Source organism: Ichthyophthirius multifiliis (assembly GCF_000220395.1).
Source record: "Ichthyophthirius multifiliis unplaced genomic scaffold scaff_1120509251245, whole genome shotgun sequence".
Classification (NCBI taxonomy): domain Eukaryota; phylum Ciliophora; class Oligohymenophorea; order Hymenostomatida; genus Ichthyophthirius; species Ichthyophthirius multifiliis.
Window position 1 is genome coordinate 123,092 of NW_004086062.1, and position 17,895 is coordinate 140,986.

Below are 17,895 nucleotides of genomic sequence, written 5' to 3' on the forward strand. Positions count from 1 at the left end.
GGGCTATTTTTAATTTATTTATGATTTTAACATTATTATTATTATTATTCTTAATTAAAAGTATAGAAATCTTTAATTAATTGTACTTTTTTTTGGAAAAATTATATTTAGATATCTTGTTTATCTTTTGTATTTAAAATTTTTTCTTCTTGAAGACTTTTTCTTCCTTTTCTTCTAATTGTTTATTATTTACTTATAGATTTCAAAATACTAACTTTACAATTAATATTTTTATTTTTTTTAATTTACTATAATGCTTCTTTCCTTTTTTCATTATCGACTTGACTTTTGGAATATTTGAGCATATTTTAAGCCAAAATAACTACAATGTCAATCCAAAAAATTAATATATAGAAATAAATGCTTCTAAAAGTAATATAATAAGATAATTCTGTACAAGAAACACCTAAAATAAACAAATACCACTAGGCTTAATTAGCCAAAAAGTTAAATTCTTTTTAAGCAGTTTATGTAGCACAAATTTAAGATGAGTAAGTGATAAAAATACATACCAAAGATAAAATAAAAGATATATATAAAATTTTATTTGAAAGTTTATTACTTTCGCTTTTTCTCATTTGGTTAAATTCTTTCATTATTTTTTGCAGGTTTTAAGTTGCCTCATCTTCTTGATGCTCTTATTCTTTATTCCAGATAAGTCCTTTTTACTTATAAGTATAAAAATGAAGGAAATTCTCAAAGTATTTCTCTAATTCTTAATTTATTTGCTTTTTTTCAATTAAATCAAGAAGCATATTGTAAAACTTATAATAGTAGAATAAATATAAAAATAAATAAACTGACATTGATATTGAAAGTCTAAATGTAACTGCGAATATGAAAACTAAAATACTCTAAATATATAATTATATCTTTAAGAAAAATTTCGCTATTATTTTTATTAATGCTCTATTTAATATTTTTTATTATTAATATATCTAATTATTTATATATATATATATTACAAATCTTTTATGCAATTAAAAAGAACAAATTATTCATATACTTTTTGATTTTCTTTTATTCTTTATTATCTAATATAATCATTAATATTTTCTTCTTCTTTATCTGAAATTTTTGACTTTTGATTTTTTAATTTTTTTTCTTTTTTTTTTAATATATCTTCTTCTTCTTCGTTTTTTTAATTATTAACTTCATTAAACTTAAAGCAGTTTAACCCACTTAACTAAATTAATTATTAATTCATATTTTATTAATCTAATCCATTTAATTAAATTAATTCATTTTTTTAATTTAATTTTAATTAATTAATATTTTACTAATAAATACTTCTAGTTTTTTAAAGTTTCTTTTGGTCAAGTATAGCATGATATATGATTTAGTAGAAATTTCGCATATAATTAGAAAAGAAAAAAACAACAATAATAGGCAAGAATAAAAGTCTTAAATTAGTATCATTACTTTATCTTAAAAATCCATAAATGTCTCTATTAGAATCAAAATTTAAATAAATTTAATTATTTTTGTTAATAACGTTATTTTTTATATAAGTAATATCAGTAAATAGATACAAATAAAACAAAATAATGTACCCAATAATACATAAGTTAAAAATACTCCATATCTAAAAATATATTTTGTAATTGAATTCCATTCTATTTTTAAATTCTCTTACTTAATTATATAATAAAGTTAAAACAAAAAATAACATAAAGCAATTAAAAAAGTTAAAATCATCCAAAATAAGGACCAGAGTAATTATAAATTAAGAAAACCAAAACATAAAATCTTGGACCAATATATATGCTTTTTACATATAAATGTAAAAGTTCGCAATGTATTTCTTAACTAAATATAACTAAGAAAAATGATAATTTACACTATTTTAATATTGTAAATATATTCTGCTTCGATATGTGTCTTATTATAATGAAAATATTAAAAAAGCTACCCATATAATAGTTAGACTGGCATAATCTTCCCTATAAAAACCTATAGATATATTTATATCATAATTATGATTAAGGCCTACTACTTATAATATATTTTTTAAATCTTAATTATTCATTTTATTTTTAGTTATCAAAAAATATAAAAATTTTGCCATTATATAAACTGAAGTATATATTATTAATAAAATCCAATATCTATGGGCAAAATTAACTTAAAAAACTCTATTTTCGAATTTTATATTTATTAATTTTGCTTTATTATGCAAATAAATAAGAAAAAAAATGACAAAAACTAAATGAATTAAATTTATTGCATAAAATGATATCCAAAAAAGCATAAAAAGAGCCAAATTATAACTATTTTTCATCAAAAGTACTAATAATAAATTTTAAAATGAAGGTTTTTCTAAATCTTTAATTTAGTTATTATTTTTATTTTCTAAATTGCTTTTATTTTCTTAATTGTTTATATTTTCTATATTTTTTTTATTATTATTCTTAAGTTATATTTATTCTAAATTTTTCTGTAGAATCTACCAATAAAGAAAATACATAAATATTAAACCATTTATTAATAAGCATTCTAACCAAAAATATCGCTAAAACTAAAATCCACCATCTTCATATAGGTTTATATTATTTTCTATTGAAGCATATATTATAAATATTTAAATAATAAAAGTAGAAGGTATAGCTAAAATTTAAATAAGATAAATTTATGTAGTTTATTAGAAATTCATCAATGAATTTATAAGCACCCATATTATTTATATTAAAGAAATATAACTAGAATATCTCATTATTATTACTATTGTATAAAATTAGGTTAAACGTAAGAAAATAAAAGATATAGATACCCAATTAAGGAAATTATTTTGAAGTTTTTAATATATTTTCAAGGTTATGTTTTTTATTTTTTATTTAATGATTATATTTTTCTATAAACTGTTTTTAGTTTATCATTATTATATTATTATTATTATCTTTCTAAATATTTAGATACTTGTTCTTATTATCTTTCTTAATTTAATTAGTTTATGTATTTTAAAGATATAATAAATAATAATCCAAGGTTTATTAGAAATAAACTATATTCCTTTTTTATATTATAAAAAAATATATATAAATATTATTTTTGTAATTTTGCTTTTACTTTTTTATTTTTAATATCTACAATTATGTCCACTCCTAAAAGCCTTTAATCCCAATATTTTTTATTTACAAAAGTCTGAGTAGAATTTAAAAAAAATGCAATTACTTAAATAAAACAAAAAGCCTAAACAATATAATGAAAAATTCTGGAATACTTCTTTTATTGTGAATTATTTTTTAATAAAAAATATATATTTAAAATAGTAAAAAGCAAAAAATATATGATTCCTATAATTGAAGGGTTAATCATTTGACCAAATAATAAGCCTATTAAAACTAAAAATTAATAAATGCTTTTTAATGCCTATTTTTATGTGTTTTATTTAATATTTATAAATAAATATTTACTATTTAGAAAAAATTGAAATTACTTAATTTTTATTTTTTTGAAATTTTAATATTTTTGCCTCATAATTTTTATACTTGTGATTTATTAAAAGAATAAAAATTAAGGAAAGTGTAACTATTAAATTTGGTAAAAAAGTCAAAATATATTATTCTACTAATGTATATTTTTCCTATAAAAAAAAATACTCTAAGTCTAATAAAAACTCTTTCTTTTCAATATAGTCAGATTATTTATATAAAGCCAGAATAATAAATTTAGATATTAAATGTGATATTGATACTATCAAGGTTATTATATGTAAATTTTTGCTTGGATTCCTTAGTGTCACTTTTATTTCTTATGATTCATTATTTACATAATTTATATAATAATCTTATATTAAAAATTATAATGATAACATTAGAACAAAAATATAAAATATGGTTAGGTAGCTTTATATGAAAAAAGGATATGCTAAATATATTAATGTAGGAAATATCATTTTTATAATTATAAACTTCAAATTCGTTTTATCAATAAAATCTTATTTTTTACTTTATATTTACGAGACATGATCTTTTTATAATTTAATTATATTCATTTTTTTATTTATTAATTTTTTTAAATATTTAAAAAAATAAACAAAATATTTCCTAAATAATAAATAAATACTTCTATTTATTATTAAATATGAGCATAGATATCATAATATTTTTACAATGTAATTAATATTGCTATTTTAAAATTTTTTGTTATATATTATATTTTAAAAAAATTATAAGAAGAAACCATAATAACCTTTATATTTTTATTAAATATGTTGAAAATTCAAAAATAAGAAAAATAAATATATGATTTAATTTTTTATTTCTTGAAATGACTAATTAATTAATAATAAAGATAATTATATTGTAAAATAAATATTTTTTTATGATTTATATATAAAAATAACACAAAAATAATTTTTATTTTTGTTAAATATTAAATAGTAATTGAATTCTATATGAAATTTTAAAAGTTTATAATTATATATAAATAAAGTTCAATCTATTATTTTTTTATTAAAATTATAAAACAAAAATTTAATTTTATTAATAAATTAAAATTAAGAGCATTCTACACTTTTTACGAAAAGATGTAAATAAAGATAACATTAAACATTATATTTTATTTTATTTTAAAAATTAGAACAGAAAAAATTATATAATTTAATTAATATATAATATTTTTAAGATATTCTTAATAGTGAATTTTTGTATTTAATTTATATATTTTCATATAAAACAACAATAAATCTTAAGTCTATTTATATAATTTAATTATAAGATATTATTTTTCTTCTTTTAATAATTTTATTTATAATAATCTTTAAATATATCATCAAAAATGATTCTTTTTTTTTAATTTTTACTTAAATTAATCTTAAAATTTCCTATTCTATTCTATTCAATTTGATTTTATAGATTATTTAATAAAATACACTAGTTTAATATTTTTAATCTGATAAAAGTATTATTATAATATTTAATTTATGGTCTATTTATATTAAATAGAAGGATAATTATTAATTATTCTGCTTGTTTTGATTAAAAAAAGTACTTATTTTAAATTTGAAAAAAGTTAGATAGACATATTTTTATAATGAAATTTATTATATTTTTATTAATTAATTATTTAAGTTACATTTAAATTGCTTATCCTTTTAATAATTATTCATTTTCTAATGTTTTAATAAAATTTATTTCAGTTTGATGTTTATTTGGTTTCGAATCTATAAAATTAAGTCTTGTTTAATAATTATTAATATTCAAAATTTTGAAAAGTAATTTTTATGCATATTCTTAAATTCACTACAATATATTCATAATTATATATCCTAATAATAATCAAAAAATAGAATAATTTATTAATATATCATTAAAAATTTAAAATATATTTATAATAAAAAAAAAATAATTAGAAATAATGTAAAATACATATATAAAATAAGTTTAAAATATAAATATAATTTATTATTTAATTAAAAAATTATATTTAAATTAAAACTTTATTTTTTTATTTATTTTATAATATTATAAAATTAATTATCATTATTTTAATATATAAATATCTTTTTTTCTTTTATAAATTTTAAATACAATTCATTTAGTTCATAGAAATATAATATCTTATTTAGATTAAGATATATATCCAAAAAATATCTAATATATATATTTTTTAAAATTATAGTTGTTATTAATATAAATTATGAAATGTTTTTCTTTGTTTATTAAAAGATTATGTATTTTTTTATTTATAATAATATATTATTTAATATATACAGAAATATTTATATATTAAATAAATATTGAAAATGGCAAATTAAAAAAATACTTATATTAAAAAAAATAACAACACAAAAATAAAAAACAAATAAAAATCATAAATATTGTTCTTTTCATTTTTCTTTTTTGCTTTTCTTAATTTTTTTAGTTTTTTCAGCTTTTCCATATTTACTTTCATAAGCAGCTAATTCCTTTTCGTATTTAGCTTTAGCTTCAGCCTATAACTTCTCATATCTTTATTTTCTTTTTCAGTAGCAACTTTCCATTAATCAGCAATCATAGAGGTTAATTCAGTAATTTTAGAGTTAGGGTTAGCTTTTTTAAATTTTTCATAGTTATCTTATTTGAAAAGGAAAAAGCTTGACAAAGGTCTTTTAGGAGGAGCAGGCTTAAATTTAAAATAAAAATATGAATAATGAATAAATTTTATATAATAAAATATATAAAAAATAAGTAAAAAAAAATACTTTTTTTTTTTAATTTTTTTATATTTTTATTTATATTACTTTGTCTTCTTTTGATGCAGAGGGTTTAGCCATTATTTTTTATATTATATTTTTTTCTTTTTTTTTTTCTTTTAATTTTTTTTTCTTTTTAATTATTATAAAGATTTTTTATATAGACTTTATATATAAAAATAATTATATCTATTAATAAAGCTAATCTAATATTTGATTGGATAATCTATAGTAAATAATGATTAAAATATAATATGATTTTAGTTATTTTTAATTATTATTTTCTAATAAATTAATTCATTTAATTAGATTTTGATTAATTTTTAAATTTTATTCATTTTATTTAATTTTTTTTAATTTTTTTTTTTTTTTTCTTTCTTTTTTTTTTCTTTATTTCTTTTTATCCTTTGTTTCTTTTTTTTAAATATATTACTTATTATTTTTAAAAAAAAAAAAATATTTTCTTAAAAACTAAATACAACAAATAGGACATCTTCATATATCAAAAAAATTATTTTTTTATAATATAATGAAATATAATAAAATATAAATTTATTATTTTATATATTTTATTTTTATTTGCACATTTTTATATTAATATTCAATCTTATTTTTTTCCACTTCTTTTAAATTCTTAATTTTAATCGACATATACAATACTAAATATGCAAATAAGTTTTTTAATATATTCATATTATGATATGTTTTTTATTTAATTTTTGATTTTTATTATATTATCTTCGTTTCTTATTAAAATATTTATTTGATTTTTGATTTTTTTTTTTTAGTCAGATCAAGACTGGGTAAATTATAGACGTATTTTACACTTATTTGAACTTGAAATTGACTTTTCATAGATTGTTTTTCATATTATTTATTTAAATAACATTATTAGATTGGGAAATAAGATATTTTTTAATGTTGTGTTTTAACATTTATTTTTTCATGTATTATTTTTTTTATTTTTTTTATAATTGAAAAAAAATATATATTGATAGTAGTAAATGTAATTCTTTTTATATTATTGCCTTGTATAATATACATAAAAATAAAAGAATAAATATAAACAGCATTTTTATTATACAAAAAAATTAATTATATATAAAAATTAGTATTATATATTTATTTTTAAATTATAATAAATATACATATATATTTATTAATTATTAATTTAATATTTTTTAAATATATAAACTATATATTTTAAATCCATTTTTAAATATAAAAAAAATTATTAATAATATATTATAATTAATCATTAATTATATTTCTTTTTAAATAATTATATTTTAAATATATAGATATTTTATTTTGTGTACTTTTTTTTTCAAAATTTATTTAATTTTCTTTATTATATTAAAATCTTCTATTTTTATATTGCCAAATTTATAATATATAAATCAAAATATATTTTCTAAATTGATATGAATTTATATATATAGGAAACGATAATTTAATACAATAAATAGTTTAAAAATTAGCTTTTCATTATATCTCTATAGGATTTTCTTTTATTTTTTAAATAAGATAAATTTTTAATGTTTAAGACATAAATAATTAAATTAAAATAAAAAAATTAATAAAATAAAAAAAAATTAATTTAGATAGTTTTTTTTATATTAAACAAAAGAATTATAAATTCTAATAAAAAATATATTAATTTAATTTTTAAAAAAAAATATTTAATAAAAATAATTAAAATTTTTAAAATTTAAATAAAATCATCAATTATATTTCAATAAAATAGTTTAGCCTCAAAAAAAAAGTTAATAATACTATTGAATGATTGATATTATTTTCTAAAAATAAATAATAATTAAAATTGATAATGTTTATTTATAAATATATTAATATTTTATTTAAATTTATATTTTTGTCAATATATATTTGACTTTATATAAACTTTATTTATTTATATTGATATATAAATTTAAAAATTATTATTAATTATTAAAACTTTTGTTGAATTCGACTTATTTTATTATAGAATAATATAATTCTGATATATTAATATATTTAAGCTATGTTTTTTTCTCTATAAAATTTAAAAAAATAAAAACTAAATAGAAATTTAATATAAAATTATGTTTAGTCTTTTAATACTTATTTTAATATATTAGTTATTAATAATTATGCATTTAAATAAACTAAAATATAAAAAAATTAATTAATTTGTTTCTATAAGAAATCGTTTTAAATTTTAAATAAATAAATAATGTTTATTTTTTATAAAATAGTTAATGAAGAAAGATATACTTGTAATTTAAATTATAAAATTTGAAGATTTTTTATAACATATAAAAAATATTACTGACTCATCTTAATTTTAACAATAAAATATTAAAAAGTGAATAATATTTAGCTATTTTTTTATAAATAATGTTTGTATCAATAAAAAAAAAATATTATAAAAAAATGATCTTAGAAAAAAATACTTTATACTATTTAGTATAAAATATAATATTTTTAATAAAAATTTAAAATCTTTAATAAATCATATATTTAATTAAATATTATACTTATAATAAGAATTAAAAATTTAAATATATTAAAAATTATTATATAATTATAATGAAAATATATTTATCAAAAATATATAAACTTATTATTTTCCATTAAATATCTAAATATATAAATGTTTTTTAAATATATAATTTATCCATAGTATTTTCTTAGAAAAAAAAATGTATTAAAAAAGCATATAATAGATAATAAATATATTTACTAACATCTTATATAAAATAATTCTAATAAAAATATTCATAAATAATTAAATTAATAATAATATATAGATAATAAAATTTTATCATTAATTATATAAATAATTTTAAAATATTAACTCATTAAATTACTATAAATATATAAATTAAAAAATCAAACAATATATTATTTTAAAAGGAAAAAAATTAAATTAATTTAATTATATTATATTATTTAAAAAACTTATACCTTTTATTTATAAGAAAAAAATTAAATTTTTTAAAAATATTGTATTAATTAATTTAAAATATAAGAATAATTTCAACGTTACTGTTATATTTTTAATATATTTACAATTTTTTTATTAAAATAATTTTTTAAAGCAAATAAACTTTCTTCTTGATAAAAGGAAAAAAAAAAAAAAAAAAAGTCTATATTTGATAAATTAGTTTATTTAATTTTTATTTTAAAGAAAGTTTTTGTTAATTTTCTTATATTTGTTTACTTATTCAAATAAAAAAAAATGCTGTTTGCAAAAAAAATAAAAAATTAAAGTTATACATAATAATTAAAAAATAAAGCCTTTATTTGACAAATTTTTCTGTATGAAATAAAAAAAAACTTTCAAAAAAAAAATAGACTCAAAAACAAAGCATTATTATCTTTTTTTTTTTTTATTAGTAATATTTTTTTTTATTTCTTTTTCGATCAAATAAAAGCTTTTTTTTTAAATTAAATTTTGTATATTACTTTACTTTATGTATTTTTTTTTTTTTATTAAAAAAAAAAAAAAAAAAATCACATAAAAAAATAAAATCATTATAACCAGCTATGGTTCATTAATTCAGCTGAACTAATTCTTTATTAAGGATCAAAGTGCAGCATTTTTTCAAACAAATCAATCAATTAATGAACTCTAGCTTCATCAAATTAATTAGCATAATAAATAAGTATAAATTAGAAATTATTCCAAAACATTTCCCTTATTTTTTTATCTTAACTACACAGCATTCTATATAAAGGATCTACATAACAACATCCAAATTAAGAACTAATGAAGGGGAATTATTTAAAAATAGAAGCAAAAAGAGTTAATCCTAAAGCAAATATATCTATTTTTTTTAAATCAAAATTTTAAATTTAATTATTATTTTCATTATTCACAAACATTTATTTTCTCAAATATTCAAGAATTTCAGGTGAAAAATAATCACTTTATCTAAATTATTATTATAAATTAAAAAAATTATTATCATCAGCTTTCTTAGAAAACCCGAAATCTCCCAAAACAAATGTGTTTTCTGCCATTTTGAATATATTTTCTGGTTTAATATCACAATGTGCAATATTTTAAGTATCATGTAAATATTGTAAAGCTGAAACTATTTATTTCATCATAGTTCTCAGTTCGATTATGTTATTTAACTATTATCTATTTTTTAAACAATAATCATATAAATCTGAAATAGCTTTAGGATATATAATATAACATCCATTAATTTTATTGCATTACATTTGAATTGGTTTTATAATATTTTAGTGATTTAATTTACTCTATAATTAATACTCATTATATAAATTTAAGCAATTCTTATCATGTTATCCGACTTCTGGATGCATTATTTATTTTACTATAAGTTAATTATTTATATGATAATAAAAATCATTTTCATTATTGTTTTCTTCTTCATTTTTTTATAAATATATATTATTATAAGGTTAATATACAAAAAAATCAACGAGATGATTATGTTAAATTTCATCGTTGATGATATCTTTTTAAGTATTTTTTTGACTATTTACAGATTTTTAATTCATAAACTATTAGGATTTTAAAAATTCCTCTTCGTTTATTAATTAGACAGTTTCCATTTCAGAATTAAAATTTAGATTTGTTTCTGATGAAAAACTGTCATTTTGAGGGTTTTGAAGGGCTTCATCTTTGATCGTTAATATGGAAATTTAGGAATTTGAACCTTTAGCAATCGGCTAAAGAACAAATTTATCTAACTATATTGAATTCAACATACTTTATTATATAAAAAAAAATGATTTTTATTTTAATTTTATATGTAAATGTTTATTTTACTTTATCCAACCCTCCTTTTATTAAAAAAAAAAATTATAAATATTATTTATAATTATATATATATATAATATATTAAAAAAATTATTATTTCTGAAATATATTTAATTTTGTTTTATTTTGTTTTATTTTTTTATACTTTACTTTTATTTAATTATTTTTAAATATGAAATTAACATTATTTAAGTATTTGCTTTTAATTTTCTTTGATTTGTTTTTTAAATAATCATTATTTATTTTAAATATGTAAGATATATTATACAATATTTTTATAATTCGAATTATTATTAATTATATTATATTCATTTTTATATTATTTTTCAAAGAAAAGAAAACTATATATAATAAAAAAAATCTTATATTAAAATAATAATTTTCCATATCATTTAATAAATATAATATTAATTATCAATATTTAAAAATTTTTTATGCTTATATTATATTTTTTATTTTCTCTGTAATTTTTTCAAAAACTAAATTAGCAAAAAAAATAAGGCGAGAAAAATAGAAATACATACTTTTTTTTTTCGATTGGGTATATTAATAAAAATTATAGAAATAATTAAAATTAAAACAAAAAATTGTATATATAATAAAGTAAAACTTTTTATTTTTAAGAATTATAGTTATATAAATATATATAATATATAATTTTTAGAAATATATAGGAATATTATTATAAAATATATTAATAAAATTATATTATAAAATATTTTAAATAGAAAATAATATAATTATTTGTACTAAGACAAATTTTAAGTTTAATGTCCAATATTCAATATTTTTAAAGTACATACTTTTTATATATTTTAAAATTTCTACATATATCAAAAAATTAGAAAAAATGTAATTTAAATATTATACTTTTATTAACTTTAAAAAATATAAATAATAAGATTTTTTTAAATATTCTTACAAATGCTTATTTTAAATTTATTAGTTATTGATTTTTTATAATTTTATGTCTTAAAACATATATATATATATATTTAAATAATATTCGATTTATTTAATTATTTTAATACCTTATATTTTTATTATAATTATCTTTAATATTTTTAACTTTTTTCCAATAATTTTTTTATTTTAATATTTTTACTTAATTATTTATGAATAATAATCTTTTTAAAAATTAAAGTTATATAAAAAATATATTAATTTAAGCACTTTTTTTATCATTAATCTAAAATTTATTTAAACTGTTTAAAATATAAAATGAATTTAGTGATAAAAAAGAGTCTAAAACAAATATTATTTTAGATTTAAAATATAAATTTGTATATATATTTCTATTTAAATAAAATAAAATTAAAGGAAATAAAATAATATATTTTAAACTAAAAAACAATAAGTTTAACAAAAATGAACTATGTTCTTTTAGAATTAAATTATTATTAGAAGTTATTCATTAATTATTTAAAATTCTTATAATATTTATTTTTAATAATATATTATTATAGTTAAAATAATGTAAGAAAATATTTATTTATTTTTTCTTTTATTATATATATAATATTTATTAATAGTTTATTTACAATTTATTTTGAATATTTTTTATACTTTACATTGCATGGATATAAAATTAGTTATACTTCTTAATATTCTTAACTTTATTTATATTTCTTATTAAATATTTTAAATTATTTATTTAAATTATTGTAGTAATTATGATAGTTTATATATATTTATTTTTCAATTTTAATATATGTTTTTTTATTATTATTCATATATTACGTTAAAAGATATGTGTATTTCTATAAAAATTAAATATTTTAGACAAATTAAGATTTAATAATTAAAATATTTTGTTTGAATTCACAAAAACTATTTAGTATAATAAAGCTAGTGATTTATTATGTAATTAAAAAAAAAAATAGTTTAGAATATATATTTTTATCATTTATTTTTATATATATTTATGTATTTTTATAATATATTATTTTTTAAATTAAAAAAAAATATCCAAAAGAAAAAAATATTGGAATTATAAAACATCTGAATAAAATTAATTTTTTTTAAAAAAAATATAATAATAAACATCAAATTTATGAACTAAATATTCGATTATATACTAGAAAATTAAATAGGGACAGGAAAAGTTTAATATTAAAGTACATTATGTTTGTTTTTAATATTTTTTTGCGGCGGTTATTAATCTATTTCATTTTCCTTTACTCTTCCAATAATAAAAAAAGTATATAACTTATAAAATAACGAAATTTAAATAGCCTAATCATTAATATTTTTCAGTTCAGCAATAGTAGGTTTTTTTTTTTTTTTAAAAAAAAAAGAAATAATAAAAAATTTATATATTTAAATAAAAAGGATTATTTAATGGAAAAATTTCAGATTATTATGGGCGTAAAAACACTTTTATATATTCAATATCTATTTAATTTTTATCTAATTTTATGATTTTTTTTAGTTAAAGTTTCATTTAATATACCTTTTTTAGATTAATATATTAAGCTGTTTGTGGTTTAATATATCCTTTAGCCTCTTGTTATACAACAGAAATATTACCAAAAAGTACTCGTGATAAATATTTTTTATAAATTTATAATTTCTTCATTTTTGGAGAATTATTTTCAGTAATAATAGCCTCTTAGACATTTGAAAATTTAGAATTTGGAAATTGGAGATTGCTAAATTTAATAAGTTCATTAATAAATTTCTTTAGTATTATATATGCAGTAAAATATTTAATTGAAAGTCCATGTTATTTACTTTGTTGTACATCTTTTGGTAATGGCAATTAAGTTTTTGAAATTTTAGATAAAATGGGAAATATAAACAAAGGAAATTAATATAAAAAATTAAGTTCAGAAGATAAAAATAAGTTAATATAATGGGGAAATAAACAATAATAATAATAATAATAAAATTAATAAAAAAACAAAACAATTTAACTTTTTTAAAATGATTATTTATTTCTTACTATTAAAGTGTTAATTATTTGGTTTTGTTCGAATTTTATTTACTATGGAATGGTTTAAATGCTTCCTTTTATTATTATGAAATAATAAGAAAATACTACTTATAAAGAAAATATTAAATATAACTAAAGCGATTTTTCAGGTTTTTTTATAGCCATTTTGTCCGAATTTCCTTCAAATATTTTTGTCTATTTTGCTATTGATAATCCTTTTTTTGGAAGAAAAAAAATTTTTTTTTTTTCATATTTTTTCTGCTTCTTTATCAATTTATTCCTCTATTTTTATAATTTTATTGATTTTTGGTTCTTTATATCTGTCTCTATCTGTAAATTTTTCATTAATTCTATATTTTCGATTATTTATCAATTTACTTCTGAACTTTATTCTAATAATTTGAGAGCTACTGCGATTGGATTTTGTTTTTTTGTTTCTAATTTTGGTGCAGTTTAAATGCCTTTTGTTTCCTTTTTTTTACTTTCAGTATCTCCTAATGGTCCTTTTTTAGGTTTTGCGTTTCTTGCGTTTATTTGTGTTTTATGTATTTATATAATAAATTAAGATACAACTGAAATAAATTAAGACTAAATAGTTGATAATAAGGAATTATTAGAAAAATAAAAAACAATTATTTAATTTGAATTAAACATAATTAATACTTTTTTAAAAATTAATAATTAATAAATTATATTAAAAATTAGTATACAAAATATAAAAAAAATATATATTATGTTTATATTAATTATAATTTAAATGAATAACAATAAATACATAAACTAAATAATTTATTATATTAGAATTAATAATAAATATAGTATCATATGAATTTTATTAATCGTTAAACTTCATTAAAAATTATAAGTAATAATAAATACAAAAACAATAATAAAATACCTAAAAATTTATTTATATATATATAAAATAAAATCTAAAATTCATAAAAAAATAAATATTAAATTAATAGTATAATATAAATAAAATTTAAATATAAAAATAAAAAATTAAGAATAAAAAAATTGGATAAAAATAATAATGTTTTAATTAAAAAAAAAATATTTGATAAAATTAAAATGAAATAAGAAAAAAAAAAAAAATTTAAAATAAAAATACATATTAAAAGTAATTAATTTTCTTAAAATATATTAATATAAAAATATAAATTTAAAGATAAATATCGAAAATCATAAAAGATAAAAATAATAAATAAATAAAAAAATATTAAAGCTAAAAATTAAATTATATAAATAAAAATAAAAATGTATAATATAAATATTAAATAAAAAGTAAAGATTCATAAATAATGAATGAAAAATAAAAAAATATAAATAAAAAAATGTGTAAAAATTGATAAAATTAAAATAAAAAAATAAAATAATATTTTATAAAAAAAAATGAAAAATAAAATTAAACCAAAAATATAAAATGTAGTAGTAATAATATTAATATATAAATAAAATTAAAAAATATAAAAAAAAAATAAGAATCAAGATAAAAAATAAAAATATAATGAAAATAAATATAATAATAATAATAATAATAATAATAATAATAATAATTAAAATAATAATAATAATAATAATAATAATATTAATGTTTTTTTATATTTTTACTATTTTATATTTAAGTTTTTTTTAAAAAAATTATTTATAATAATTTATTATTTATTTAAGAAAAAATTAATTTTTTTCTTTTAATTTATATTAATTTTTTGCAATTTTTTCATTTTTTTTTCTTTTTAATAATTAATATAATTATATATAATTATTTTTTACTTTTTAAATTTATTAATAAAATAATCAATAACTAAACTTTTTTGTAATTTTTTTTTTAAAAATAATATATATAATTATTATAAACAAATAAAATGAAATTATATTTTATATTAATACTTTTTTTCACATATTCAAATTAGAAGATATACAAAATACCTTTAAAAAAAGAGCAAAAATAATAAAAAATAAAAAATTAATATAATTATTTTATTAAACAATAATCTCAAAAATTAACAAATTACCATCAATTTTATTATTATGGAACTATAAATATTGGTAAATCTCGTTAAAAATTTAATGTATTATTCGATACAGGATCTAATATTTTATGGATTCCATCAAAAGATTGTATAAATTGCTATGAAAGTGTAAAAAATAAAAAATATGTAAAAATTTAAACACATAAAAAGGGAATGAATACATTTTATGATTGTTAAGCTTAAGATTAATGTATTAATTATAATATTAAAAAAGTAATAGAATATGGAAAGGGATAAGTCAAAGGATCATTTTCTTAATCACTGATTTCTTTTTAGGATCTTCCAAATATTTAGCATTCATTTTTATTAATTAAATTCTTATAAGAATTTCAATAATTTAATGTGACAAATAATATATTTTTTTTTTTTATTGAAATAAAAAGGCTGATGGACTGTTTGGTTTAGGAATAATAAATGAATAAATAAATTAATAATAAGAATAAGAGCCAACATATATAGAAAAACTATATTAATAATAATATATTGATTAGCCTGTTTTTTAAATTTATTTAGGATTTGGAGATGACGATTCGGAATTGATTTTAGGAGGTTATAATCCTTAAAAATTAAAGAACTAAAATAGTGCTTTTAATTTTCATTAAATACAAAGCAATCAAAGATGGCTTATAAGTATAGATAAAATAAATTTTGGAAAAAAAAATCTAGTTTAATAATAAGATTTATAAAAAATTAATTGTGTAGTTGATTCAGGTACATCTCTAATTACTTTTAATTCTTATATTTTTAGAAAGTTTATTTAAATGTTATAAGATTATGGTGTTTTGGGACTTGATTCTAATGAGAATTTTATTATGTATGATTGTAATAGTAAATTACCTGATTTGTATTTTTATATGTAAGATATTAATGGTAAATTAATTGAATATAGTCTTCCTTAGGAGTTTTATACAATGTAAATGGGATTATTTTAATGTGCAATTTTAGTTTCTAAATTAGACATTTAAGATGTTCAAATTATTCTTGGAAATACTTTTATGAGAAAGTATGTTTCATTTTTTTCTTATAATAATAGAACTTTAGGTTATATTTAATTTAATATTTTATTTATTTTATTATTATAGGTTTAGCTGAATCTATTAGTAATCCTAATTATAATTATAGTATTTATAATGCTAATTAAAAATGGCTAATAATATTTTATATTTTTATTTTATTACTATTACTTGGAGGTATTTTTTTATTTATAAGAAAAGAAAATAAAGACAAATGTAAAGCGATTTAAATAGATAATTTTTATATTAATATTAATTTTAATAAATATGTTTTTAATAATAAAATGCTTCGTATAATTAAGTTTAAGGAGACTTAAAATAATAAAATAATAATTAAAACATTTAAATGAATTAAAATTAATAATAATAAAACTAATAGAAAAATATTTAATGAATTTTATTTAATTTCTAATAAATATTTTTTATTGGTTATTTACTATTAATTAAGAGATTTTAATATATTTATTTATATAATAATTTTTTTGTTTAAAAAAAACAATAACATATTATGTTTATGTGAAAAATAAAAAGAATGAGAAAATTATAAAAATTAAAGAAATATATAAAAAAATAAAAATTTAAATTAATTAGTCAAATATATTGATTAGATAATAATTTTTATTTTCTATATTTATAAACTAAAAATAAATTTTAGTCTTATTTTAAAATACAATATTAAATTTTATTCGCATTTTTTTAATTGTCTGTATACAAAAAAAATGATATTTATATATATATTAATATATATATTTATATATATATATATATATTTATATATATATATATATATATATACATATATATATATTTATATTTATATATAAATTATTAAATAAAAGGCAAATAAAAATTAAATTTTGAATTATACAATACTAAATTTTTGAAATAATATTAATTAATTATATGATAAAAAAGTATTTTAGTTATTATTTTAACTACAATTAAAGTTTATTATT

The 17,895-nt window shown here is 14.0% G+C and overlaps 4 protein-coding genes across 4 annotated transcripts, besides 29 other annotated features; 2 read left to right on the forward strand and 2 right to left on the reverse strand. All coding sequences in view use genetic code 6, as the record gives it.

Annotated features, from left to right (window-relative positions):
- Positions 1-13: part of a microsatellite that runs on past the window's edge.
- Positions 14-220: 207 nt separating this feature from the next.
- On the reverse strand, positions 221-2,467 carry IMG5_167780 (hypothetical protein; the record flags this gene model as incomplete). The annotated part of the gene is made up of 2 exons (XM_004030057.1): positions 221-889; positions 1,183-2,467. Coding segments are annotated over 2 exons (1,954 nt in total), but the record flags the coding sequence as incomplete, so codon positions are not given.
- Positions 1,089-1,128: a microsatellite.
- Positions 1,199-1,260: a microsatellite.
- Positions 1,226-1,278: a microsatellite.
- Positions 2,338-2,404: a microsatellite.
- Positions 2,468-3,385: 918 nt separating the features above from the next.
- Positions 3,386-3,427: a microsatellite.
- A 1,827-nt stretch (positions 3,428-5,254) lies between these two features.
- Positions 5,255-6,256, reverse strand: IMG5_167790 (nonhistone chromosomal protein lg, putative; the record flags this gene model as incomplete). The annotated part of the gene is made up of 3 exons (XM_004030058.1): positions 5,255-5,269; positions 5,890-6,105; positions 6,224-6,256. The coding sequence occupies 3 exons, from the start codon at positions 6,254-6,256 to the stop codon at positions 5,255-5,257; spliced, it is 264 nt and encodes an 87-aa protein (XP_004030106.1).
- Positions 5,400-5,444: a microsatellite.
- A 2-nt stretch (positions 6,257-6,258) lies between the features above and the next one.
- Positions 6,259-6,313: a microsatellite.
- Positions 6,283-6,317: a microsatellite.
- Positions 6,318-6,495: 178 nt separating this feature from the next.
- Positions 6,496-6,548: a microsatellite.
- Positions 6,523-6,567: a microsatellite.
- Positions 6,523-6,577: a microsatellite.
- Positions 6,523-6,597: a microsatellite.
- Positions 6,533-6,595: a microsatellite.
- A 654-nt stretch (positions 6,598-7,251) lies between the features above and the next one.
- Positions 7,252-7,297: a microsatellite.
- A 3,771-nt stretch (positions 7,298-11,068) lies between these two features.
- Positions 11,069-11,093: a microsatellite.
- A 537-nt stretch (positions 11,094-11,630) lies between these two features.
- Positions 11,631-11,674: a microsatellite.
- Positions 11,639-11,695: a microsatellite.
- Positions 11,696-13,008: 1,313 nt separating this feature from the next.
- IMG5_167800 (major facilitator superfamily protein, putative) lies at positions 13,009-14,719 on the forward strand (the record flags this gene model as incomplete). Its single annotated transcript, XM_004030059.1, has 2 exons — positions 13,009-13,225; positions 13,287-14,719. 2 exons carry the CDS (start codon positions 13,009-13,011, stop codon positions 14,717-14,719), a joined length of 1,650 nt encoding a protein of 549 aa, XP_004030107.1.
- A 142-nt stretch (positions 14,720-14,861) lies between these two features.
- Positions 14,862-14,908: a microsatellite.
- Positions 14,909-15,071: 163 nt separating this feature from the next.
- Positions 15,072-15,145: a microsatellite.
- Positions 15,072-15,175: a microsatellite.
- Positions 15,085-15,182: a microsatellite.
- Positions 15,120-15,172: a microsatellite.
- Positions 15,183-15,342: 160 nt separating the features above from the next.
- Positions 15,343-15,481: a microsatellite.
- Positions 15,354-15,478: a microsatellite.
- Positions 15,389-15,481: a microsatellite.
- Positions 15,413-15,486: a microsatellite.
- Positions 15,487-16,687: 1,201 nt separating this feature from the next.
- On the forward strand, positions 16,688-17,047 carry IMG5_167810 (hypothetical protein; the record flags this gene model as incomplete). Its single annotated transcript, XM_004030060.1, has 3 exons — positions 16,688-16,929; positions 16,960-16,967; positions 17,009-17,047. Coding segments are annotated over 3 exons (289 nt in total), but the record flags the coding sequence as incomplete, so codon positions are not given.
- A 205-nt stretch (positions 17,048-17,252) lies between these two features.
- Positions 17,253-17,336: a microsatellite.
- Positions 17,337-17,661: 325 nt separating this feature from the next.
- Positions 17,662-17,762: a microsatellite.
- The last annotated feature ends 133 nt before the right edge of the window (positions 17,763-17,895 follow it).